General features: G+C 37.4%; 1 protein-coding gene across 6 annotated transcripts in view; it reads left to right on the top strand.

Annotated features, from left to right (window-relative positions):
- MROH9 (maestro heat like repeat family member 9) overlaps nucleotides 1-12,131 on the top strand; it is an 89,275-nt gene that overhangs the window by 40,404 nt on the left and 36,740 nt on the right. For all 6 annotated transcript variants that reach the window (XM_006942690.3, XM_045049117.1, XM_045049116.1 and 3 more), the window contains exon 8: nucleotides 7,902-8,037. In XM_006942690.3, the coding sequence (XP_006942752.2) occupies nucleotides 7,902-8,037 (136 nt within the window). The remainder of the gene's footprint in view (nucleotides 1-7,901; nucleotides 8,038-12,131) is intronic.

Raw genomic sequence — 12,131 nt, forward strand, 5'->3', positions numbered from 1 at the left:
TTCTGTGTCTCCCTCTCTCTCTGCCCCTCCCCCGTTCATGCTCTGTCTCTTTCTGTCCCAAAAATAAATAAACGTTGAAGAAAGAGTATCAAAACTTACATCACACAAACTAGACTTTAAAATAGACTGTAATAAGAGACAAAGAAAGGCACTATAAAATAATAAAAGGGACAATTCAACAAGATGGTACAACAATTATAAATATTTATGCACTCAACATGAGACCACTCAAATACATAAAACAATAACAAACATAAAGGAATTAGTTGATAGTGATACACTAACAATAAAAGACTTTAACACCCCCACTTAAATTAATGGAGAGATCATCCAAATAGAAAATCAATAAGAACACAGTAGTTTTGAATGACACACTTGACCATATGGATTTAACATATATTCAGAGCACTCCATCCTAGAAGTGCAGAATACACTTTCTTTTCAAGTGCACATGGAACATTCTCCAGAATAGATCACCTATGAGGCAAGGAAAAAAGTCTCAACAAATGCAAAAAAGATGATCTTTTCTGACCATCACACGTGAAACTAGAAATCAACTACAAGAAAATTCTAGAAAGACCACAAACATACGGAAGTTCAATAACATGCAGCTAAACAATGAATGGGTCAACCAGGAAATACAAGAGGAAATAAAAAATTACACGGAAACAAAAATGAAAACACAGTGGTTCAAAACATTTGAGATACAGCAAAAGCAGTTTTAAGAAGGAAATTTAGGGGCGCCTGGGTGGCTCAGTTGGTTGAGCGGCCGACTTCGGCTCAGGTCATGATTTTGCGATCCATGAGTTCCAGCCCCGCGTCAGGCTCTGTGCTGACAGCTCAGAGCCTGGAGCCTGTTTCAGATTCTGTGTCTCCCTCTCTCTGACCCTCCCCTGTTCATGCTCTGTCCCTCTCTGTCTCAAAAATAAATAAAAACTTTAAAAAAAATTAAAAAAAAAAGAAGGAAATTTATAGAAATACATACCTACCTCAAATATACAACCTAACCTTACACCTAAGTGAGCTAGAAAAAGGAACAAGAAACAAAACCTAAGACCAGCAGAAGGAAGGAATAATAAAGATTAGAGCAGGAATAAATGAATATAGAATAATAAGTAATAAAATGTAGAAACTAAAACATACACACTGTAGAATAAATCAATGAAACCAGGAGCAGGTTCTTTGAAAAGGTCAATAGAATTGATAGGCCTCTAGCCAGGCTTATCATGAAAAAAAGTAAAAAGACTGAAATAAATAAAATCACAAATGAGAGAGAACTAACAACCAACACCACAGAAAAACAAACAATTATAGTAGAATATTATTAAAAACTATATGCCAACAAATTGGACAACCTAGAAGAAATGAATAAATTCCTAGAAAGATATAAACTGCCAAAACTGAAACAGGAAGAAATAGATACTTTGAACAGATCAATAGCCAGCAAAGAAATGAAATCAGTAATCAAAAAACTCCCAAAAAATGAAGGGCCAGGGCCAGATGGCTTCATAAACAAATTCTATAAAACATTTAAATACAAGTTAATACCTGTTCTTCACAAACCCTTCCAAAATATAAAAGAGAAAGGAAAACTTCCAAATTCATTCTATGAGACCAGCATTAACCTGATACCCAAACGAGGTAAATATAACCACAAAATAAGAGAACCACAGGCCAATATCTCTGGTGAACATAGATCCAAAAATACTCAACAAAATATTAGCAAACTGAATTCACCAATACATTAAAAAAATTATTCACTACAATCCAGTGGGACTTATTCTCAGGATGCAAATGGTTCAATATTTGCAAATTAATCAGTGTAATACATCACATCAATAAGAGAAAGGATAAGAACCATATGATCATTTCAATAGATGCAGAAAAAGCATTCGACAAGGTAAAACGTCCATTCATGATAAAAACCCTCAACAAGGTACATCTAGAGGGAACATATCTCAACATAATAAAGGCCATGTATTAAAAACCTGCAGCTAACATTATCTTTAATAGGGGGGAAATGAGAGCTTTTCCCTTAAGGTCAGGAAGAAGTCCATTCTCACCACTTTTATTCAACACAGTACTGGAAGTAAGTCCTACCCACAGCAACCAGACAACAGAAAGAAATAAAAGGCATCCAAAATGATGAGGAAGAAGTGAACTTTTCACTACTTGCAGATGACATGCTACTATATAGAGAAAACCTAAAAACTCTACCAAAAAACTGCTACAACTGATCCACGAATTCAGTGAAGTCAGAGGATACAAAATCAATACCCAGATGTTGTATGGAAACCAATTTGACAATAAACTTCATATATTGAAAAAAATTAAAAAAAATCAATACCCAGAAATCTATTTGCATTTCTACACACCTATAATGAAGCAGCAGAAAGAGAAATTAACAATCCCACTTACAATTGCACCAAAAACAATAAGATACCTAAGAATAAACCTAACCAAAGAGGTGAAAGACCTGTACTCTGAAAACTATAGAACACTGATGAAAGAAATTGAAGACGACACAAAGAAACGGAAAGACATTCCATGTTCGTGGGTTGGAAGAACAAGTATTTTTAAAATGTCTACACTACCCAAAGGAATCTACAGATTTAATGCAATCCCTATCAAAATACCACCAGCATTTTTCACAGAACTAGAACAAAGAATCTTAAAATTTTTATGGAAGCACAAAAGACCCCAAATGGCCAAAGCAATCTTGAAAGAGAAAAACAAAGCTGGAGGGACCACAATGTTGGGCTTCAACTTATATTACAAAGCGGTAGTAATCAAAACATGATGGTACTGGCACAAAAACAGACACATGTATCAATAGAACAGAATACAAAACCCAGAAATAAACCCACATTTACATGGTCAATTAATCTTCAAGAAAGCAGGAAAAAATATTGAGTGGGGGAAAAAACAGTATCTTTAATAAATGGTATTGGAAAAACTGGACAGCTATATGCAAAAAATGAAACTGACCCCTTCTTACACCATGCACAATAACAACTTACTGAATGGGAGAAGATATTTGCAAATGACATATCTAATAAAGAGTTCGTATCCAAAATACAAAGAGCTTATAAAACTCAACACCGAAAAAACAAATAATCCAATTAAAGATGAGCAGAAGACATAAATAGACATTTCTCCAAAGGAGACCTCCAGATGGCCAACAGACATATGAAAATATGTTCATCATCACTTACCATCAGTGAAATGTAAATTCATACAATGAGATATTGCCTCCAACATCTCAGAATGGCTAAATCAAAAACATAAGAAACAACACATGTTGGCAAGGATGTGGAGGAGAAGGAACCCTCTGGCACTGTTGGTGGGAATGTGAACTGGTGCGACCACTGTGGAAAACAGAATGGAGATTCCTCAAAAAGTTAAAAACAGAACTGCTCTGTGATCCAGAAATTGCACTACTAGGTATTTACCCAAAGAATACAAAAACACTAATTCAAAGAGATACATGCACCCCTATGTTTATAGCAGCATTATTTACATAGCCAAGATATGGAAGCAGCCTAAATGTCCATCAACTGATGAATGGATAAAGAAGTGGTATCTATACACACACACACACACACACACACACACACACACACACAATGAAACATTGCTCAGCCATAAAAAAGAATGAAATCACGCTGTTTGCCATGACATAGATGGAGCTAGAGAGTATAAGACTAAATAGAAGAAGTCAGAGAAGGACAAATACCATATGACTTTAATCATATGTGGAATTTAAGAAACAAAACAAATGGGCAAAGGGAAAAAGAGAGAGAGAGACAAACTAAGAAACAGACTCTCAACTGTAGAGAATGAACTGATGGTTACCGAAGGGGAAGTGGGGAGAGGCATGGATTAAATAGGTGATGGAGATTAAGGAGTGCACTTGTGATGATGAACACCGGGTAATGTATGGAAGTGTTGAATCACATTGTACACCTGAAAGTAATATAACCAACCTTGTATATTAGCTACCTGGAATTAAATTTTAAAATAAATAAATAAATAAATAAATAAAAGATGAGTGGAGGATTTCCAGTCAAAGCTAACAGATTATCTGCATGCCTTTCTCTCCTCTCCCTCTAAAGTCCTCACAAAATGGAAGTGATGAAATTTGTCAAATTACTAAAAAGTTTTAGGTGGGCTAGATGTCAACAGGATGATAGAAAAGATAGAAAATGGTAACTGACAAAGCCTCACAAAGGAAGCTGAAAGACAGGTGCACGTGAACATTAGGATGGGGTACAGCTTTTTAGGAAGCAGTTTGCCCTATGCAACTCTGGAGAAGCTGGAGATTGGAGGTCCAAGTAATGATGAAGGGTGAGAGGCAAAGCAGGGTTGAAAATACATGCATTAACTGAAAGGATTCACTGAAAGTTTATATAGAAGACTCTATTGCCTTCCATCCCCCTTTACATATGTACTATATTCCACAGGGATCTGGGTCCACTGGCAGATAAAATTTGAGGACTTCTTCCTCAAAATGGCTAGAAAATCCCCTGAGAAAATTATCCTGATTGTTCAGAAATATTTCAGTGTAACCCCAGCGTCCCCACCTAACCACTCTAAAGCAAAGCCCACCTGTTGATGAGCCTTGCTCACATACAAAAATTCTGCCAAGAAGCATTGCATTTGTAAGTATGACTAGATAACCAAGATTTGTCAGACATTTGGATTAACCCCTCCCAATACCAGAGTCAGCCCAAGATAAATAAAGAGAGAAACATGATTATCAAAATAAAGAGTCAATTCAGGTCACAGGTGAGAATTTAGCCTTGAAAAGAGTAGAGAAAACATATTTATATGCCAAAAGAAAATATAATTAAAGTAAAAATGGCCTATGCATTAAACAATTTTACTTAATCATAATAATAAGACCACATTATTGATTTTCAACTTTTAGGATCAATCACAGAAAACTCAAATAAGTTATCGAATCCCATCAAATGCTATAAACTTAACAATGCAAAAGCAAAAATGCAGGGAAGAGTTTAGTGGTTCTTCAACAAGTTAAATACACAATTACCATATGACCCAGCAATCCTAGGTATATACCCAAAAGAATTTGAAAGAGCTGGTCAAACAAAAACTTTTACACAAATGTTCATTGCAGCATAATTTGCAATAGCCAAGACGTGGAAACAACCTAAATGTCCATCAACAAAGTGAATAGACAAATAAAATGTGGTATATTCGTACAATGGAATATTACTCCGCCAAAAAGAGAAATGAGGTCGGATATATACTGCAACATTAATAAAACTGGAAAACATTACACTAAGTGAAAGAAATTAGACCTAAAAGCCTACATGTTCTATAAAATTTACATGAAATGACAGAATAGGCAAATCCACAGAGACAGAAATCAGCTTTGTAGTTGACAGGGACTGTGGTTACCAAAGAATAAAGACTGACTGGTTAGCGGTTTTCACTTGAGGTGATGAAAAAGATTTAGAGCCAGAGAGAGGTGGTGGTTGTTCCGCATTGTGAATGTGATTTATGCTACTGAATTGGGTACTTTAAAAGGGTTAAAATGGTAAATTGTAGGTTATGTATATTTTTTGCCACAATAAATAAACGCAAGATAAAGTACAGGCAAAAGTAGTAAGAAAGTAGAAGACATGGTAGAAAAAAGTTGAAGGGAAATACAAGTGCTCCAAAACACTTACTCTATAAAGCAGAAGATCAACAAGGCATTTGTATACTATGAAACAAGAAATAAAAGTACTGCCATATTATGAAAACAGAAAAGGGAAGGACTACAAATAGTAATGTGCCATAATGAGTAACAAGCTGTATAGAGAGGATGGTGGTAAAACAGAAAGATGTGATAACCCCTAATTTATCACAGCAGGAATAGATAGGCAATGTCCCAAACTGATATTAGAACAGAAATGGGAGTCCATTATTTAGAGATAAAAAGGTGACCTCCAGAAGAAGCAGCTAAAAACACTTAGGAGTGGTTGCCTCTGGAATTTAGTACCTAAACTACCATTATTGTTAAGACAAGGAACCGGAGAGGCCACATCTACAAAGAAGGAATCCAGTAAGAAAGGGTCAGAAAAGTGAGCAGAAATACTCCAGCTTAGGGATGGATCCTGAGAAGTTTTTTTTTTTTTTTTCTCCAGGTCTTAATGCTTATTTTCCTTTCAGCACTTGGATAGATTTTCTATAAAAGCAGGGCCATATTGTATTGGAAGTTCCCAAAGTCTTGTGTTGGAGAGAGTGTAGCTGTTGTTGGTACACTTCTGAAGGGCATAATCAGTGTGCTCCACAGTGCAGAGCCTTTCTCCTGTCATGTTCCCCATCCTCCTCAAACGTGCCACGCAATCTAGAAACAGCCACACCTACAATAGAGACAGAAATTAGACAGACCCAACCTGGCAAACAGAATAGATAGACCACTGATAGCTTCATTTACAAAAACACCTGGTAATTGCACATCCACAAGATCTTGAGGAGGCATAATCAGAAAAGCCATTTGAGGCAAATAAGACTTCAGGGGCAATCCCTTGTAAAGGGTTCCCAACTTCTGTGAACTAAGCTGAGAGGACTACTCCCCCATCGGGCCCGATAGAGAAGTACCACTCAGTCCCACAGTGTGATGGTGGTTCTTAAAATCTTGCCATTAGATGGAAAAAGAAACCTGGGCTGCAATTCCAAAGAAAAGAGCACCCAGGGAAGGAAAACATGTCTCCCTAGAGCCCAGTGTAATGTCTGTACTGTCTGCTTCTAGATTCTCCTAACTCATAGGACTCCTAGAGTAGAGGGACCCCAAGGCCAGCCTTACAAAGAATCCACAGAAGTAAAGGATTATCTCTCCTTCTTCCACTGAGACCATCACTCCCAGTATCCTTGTTCAGTTATGCCCTTGACCCATGACCCAGTTCACTTCACATTCCTCTTTAGAAATGACTGTGTGTGTGTGTGTGTGTGTGTGTGTGTGTGTGTGTGTGTGTTTAAGATTGAGAGAAAGGGGTGGATCAAGCAACATGAGAGGCAGAGCTAAGCAGACATATGAGAGAAGTAGAAAGAAAGAGAAACAGGCCGTGGGATCCTCCCACAGGGTTGACTTGGTTCTAACTTTTACCACCAACATTTGCTCTAATCCTCGAAACATCTATTTAAGAAAAATAATCACCTGTCTTAGAAACAAGAAGGCCTACTAGTTTACCAAACCTACATGTGAACAGAGCCCCCTTTGTTTAAAAAATAATTGGTAATGGTACTCAAACCTTCACAAAACCAGAATGTCTCTTCCACCTCTCCTTTCTTCTTGACTAGTCAATCAAGATGAAAATCTAACTATTTGAACAGCCTGTGTCACAGGACGTTGTAGGAAGAAATACATAAAGGTTGTGATAGTAGCTTTGGCATCAAAAGTAAATGCTCTGATTTTTTAAAAAATGAATTTCTTTGGGAAGAATCAGAACAACTCCAGGAGGAAAAGTTACATTTCTCCAGTGGCTTACAGAGGCATCTGAAGTGTGTCACACATAGACAAGAGCACATGACAGTTTTTCGATATCCTCCCTCTGCCCCAATATCCTGGAATGTGCTGCCTGAAAATTGCTACCTGATATACAGAATAGAAACTAACATTAGTTGAGTTCCCATCATTTCCAAACACTTTGCTAAGAACTTGCTTTTTTGTCGTAAATAGTCCCCACGATAACTATTACAAGGTAGCATTTGTTATCTACGTTTCACAGAGGAGGAAACTGAGGTAGTAACAGATTTGAACATAGGTTTGGTAAATTTGGAAGCTCATCCTCTAACCCTAGTCCAATATAGATATTAGAGGATCGGATACCAACATTCGATGTTGACTAGGCACAGAAAATGCATTTTTCTCCCTTGTTTTTTCCCATTAGGCAAGTGTTGACGCTCCATGTCTGGGTGTCCTGGCAGCAGAACTGTCTCTTCTGTGTTGCCATAATGACGTCTCCATCACACAACAAGCATCCTTGGGCATGCATCACCTCCTCTGCATTGCAAAGTGTCAGAACGGTAAGAACGATTTACCATCTCTTCTAAGGGGTACTACAAATTGTCCCTAACTGTTCTCCTTGTGGGTCCCAAGAAGGCTCTATGTCTGTCGATTTCTAAAGCCTGCCCCAACATCTATAGCTCCACTTTCTAACAGGCCTTTCATAATCTTTTTAGAATGAGCAAGATATGCCAATCATGGTTCTTCAAGATCTATAAAGTACTATACTTGGATTAGTGTTGGGTGTTAATGCTGGGGACAGGAATGCTGTGGGGAAGAAGAAGAGAAAGAGAAGAAACGGTACCAATGGGACTTTTTTAAAAAGGAGGTATATTTTCCCCCTCTAATGGGGCATCAAATGGAATATTCAGATTCTTGCTTCAGGGGTGGGGGAAAATTAGCCACCAGCAGTAAATGCTGCTGTAGCCTGCCTAACAAAGCATAAAAGCAAGTCCTGAAAGTATCATACTATTTCCAAATAACTTAGAGAAAAGATTTACCCTCCTGTAATACATGACTAAATGTATAAATATAAACATATATATATATATGTGTGTGTGTATATATATATATATATATACATATATATATATAATTGTGTGTAAGGCATTGAACACCAGATAACAAAGGACAATGATTTATGAGAGAGGGAAACAAATAAACAAAATGAGGTGGGGTCTACAGTTGCTTGAGCTTACCACCTAAAGTAAGTTTGTAGACTGCAACCCAATGGTGTCACCAAGAAGAGACAGAATTAGGGATCCAGAGAGGTCATGATAGCTAGAGCTCACAGGTCTGAGGGCCAGAGAGGAGTGCACAAAGAAAGAGCTCCAGAGATTTGCACAGGGTTCTCCTTATTCAGGTATGTAGTGGTCAAAACACGCATGTGAGAGGATGCATGGGTGGCTCAGTTAGTTGATTTCTGCTCAGGTCATGATCTCATAGTTCGTGGCTTTGAGCCCTGTGCCGGGCTCCACACTGACAACACAGAGCCTGCTTGGTATTCTCTCTCTCTCTCTCTCTCTCTCTCTCTCTCTCTCTCTCTCTCTCCCCCCTCTCTCCCCCTCTTTCTGCCCCTCCCCCACTCATGCTCACTCTCTCAAAAGAAGTAAATAAACTTAACAACAACAACAAAAAAGAATATGAATGTGAAGGAAACTACCTGAGGCCAGGGGAGAATGTTTAGGGAGAAAAATCCAATGAACTCACAAAGGCTGGGAATAGTGCCTATGACGATAAGCCAACATTTAAAACTTCATAATGCACAAGTAATGAGGAAGAGTACTCAAAGGGTTTTGTTTCATTAGAAGGAAAAGACGATCTCTAGACTACATTGTTTTAGTGCCACTTAACAGACCTTAAAAATAAGATCTAAAAAGATCAGGTTATCTCCAAATACTTTAAATGTTAATCAGAATGAAGTTCAAACCTACTCCTAGGAATACCAATATTCCAGCAGTCAACAAGTTAAAATTCACAGTGTCCAATAACAATTATTACACTTGCACAGAATCAGACCACAGCACATAATGAGGAGAGAAATGAATCAAAACTGACCCAGAAATAGCTCAGATGATATAATTCGTAGAAAGGGATGTTAAAACAATTGTTATAATATATTCCAATTATTTAAAGAGTCCAAGAAAAAGATGAACATGTTAAGTAGAGACATAGAAAAATTTCTAAAAGACCTCAATTGAACGTCTGGAGATTAAAAGCATAATATCTGAGGTGAAGAACACTCTGGCAAAAATTAACAGTGTAATTTTCAAGAGGGCCAGAGAAAATAAGACACATTTCATTCACAGGAACAAAAGTAAATATGACAGTAAATTTCTTATCAGTAAAAGCCGTAAACAATGGAGCAGCCTCTCAATGTACAGGGGGGAAAAAAGGCAATCTAGAATTCTTTAGCCAGCAAAAATTCTTTTAAAAACAAAAGTGAAATAAAGACATGTTTACATATACAAGAGCTGCTAGAATTCACTGCCAGCAGATCTGCACTAAAAGAAATATTAAAGGAAATCCTTCAAGGAAGAACATCCAGGTGAAAATCTAGATCCGCATAAAGGAATGAAGAGTAATGGGTTGCAACTACGTAGGTAAATATTCTGTCCTCATTATTTAAAAAAAAATTTTTTTAATGTTTATTTAGTTGAGAGAGAGAGAGAGAGAGAGAGAGAGAGAGAGAGCCTGAGTGGGAAGAGGGGCATTGAGTGAGGGAGACACAGAATCCGAAGCGGGCTCCAGGCTCTGAGCTGTCAGTACAGAGCCCGACATGGGGTTCGAACTCATGAACTGTGAGTTCATGATCTGAGCTAAAGTCGGATGCTTAACTGACTGAGCCACCCAGGCGCCCCTTCTCATTATTTAATCTTTTAAAATGATAATCAACTGTTCAAGGCAAAAAATAATAATGTAAAAGCTATATGACAACAATAGAGGCTTGAAAGAGGAAGTAGGATTACTTTTTAAGGTTCCTGCAAACAGAGTGTGACATGTCACTTAACAAGTAAACTGTGATAAGTTAAAGATGTGTAATATAAACCTTAAAGCAGCCTCCTAAATAATATAGCCAAGAGGTACATATAGTAAGCCAAATTGAGATGTAATGTTTTAAAAACTACTTTAAAAGAAGACAAAAAAGAGGCAAAATAGAAAGAACAGATGGGAAAAATAGAAAACAAATAGTGAAGACTTAAAGCCATCTAGAGTAAATGTAAATATTCTGAACACCTCCAGTGAAAAGGTGGAGATTATCAGATTGGATAAAAAGCAAGGCTCAACTATATGCTGCCCTATGAGAAACCCAGTTTAAATGCAAAGCCATAAATAGAATAAAAGTTAAAAGTTGGAAGATAACACAGTAACACTAGTCAAAAAGAAATTAGAGTGGCTGAATCAATATCAAAAAATATATATTTCAGAGCAAAGAATGCTTCCAGGGAAAAAGAGGATCATTTCATAATGATAAAGGGGTCAATTAATTAATAAGACAACAATGCTAAACATGTATGTCCCTAAAATAAAAAATTTATAAAAATTAAAATACATTAAACAAAAATGGATAGAGCTAGGGGGCGCCTGGGTGGCTCAGTCGGTTAAGCATCTGACTCTTGATTTCAGCTCAGGTCACCACCTCAGGGTCATGAGATTGAGCCCCGCAACACTCTCCATGCAGAGCAGGGAGCCTGCTTGAGACACTTTCCCTTCCTCTCCCTCTGCCCCCACTCGCTTGTGCACATGCTCTCTCTAAAAATAATTTTTTAAAAAAGGATAGAACTACAAGGAGCAGATGTACCATTATAGTCAAAGAATTCAGTATCTCTTTCTCAATAATTCATAATCACACAGAAAATTTTTAAGGATATAGACTTGAACCAACTTGACCTAATTAATATATAGAGAACACTCCACCAATAATGGAAAAACGAACATTCTCAAGGGAAAAACAGAAAACTTACCAAAATAGAGACCACATTCAAGCCATGAATCAAATCTTAAGAAAGTATAAAGTCTTTAATTCGTCCAAAATGTATTCTCTGACCAAAATGGAATTAACCTAGAAATAAAACTAGAAAGATACCTGGAAAATTCAAAATATTCGGAAACCAGGTAATCCACTTCTAAGTAAACCATGAGTCAAAAAAAAGAAATAAAAGTAGAAATTGAAAGCATTTTGAACTAAATGAAAAAATACCTACAAAGAAAACGCCAGACTGTAATGCTCTAGCAAACACTTAAAGGTAGAAAGTATTCCAATCCTACCCAAATTCTTCCAGAAATGTGAGAATGAGGAAACACGCCAAATCATTCAAGGAGGCCAGCAACATTCTGATACCAAAACCACATAAAGACATGACAAGAAAAACAAAAACAAAAAACTACAGACCAACGTTCCTCAAGAACATAAGTGCAAACGTTTTTAAATAGATCCGCACATAGGGGCGGCTGGGTGGCGCAGTTGGTTAAGCGTCCGACTTCAGCCAGGTCACGATCTCGCGGTCCATGAGTTCGAGCCCCGCGTCAGGCTCTGGGCTGATGGCTCAGAGTCTGGAGCCTGTTTCCGATTCGGTGTCTCCCTCTCTCTCTGGCCCTCCCCCGTTCATGCTCT

This window comes from Felis catus, chromosome F1 (genome assembly GCF_018350175.1).
Source record: "Felis catus isolate Fca126 chromosome F1, F.catus_Fca126_mat1.0, whole genome shotgun sequence".
Taxonomy (NCBI): domain Eukaryota; kingdom Metazoa; phylum Chordata; class Mammalia; order Carnivora; family Felidae; genus Felis; species Felis catus.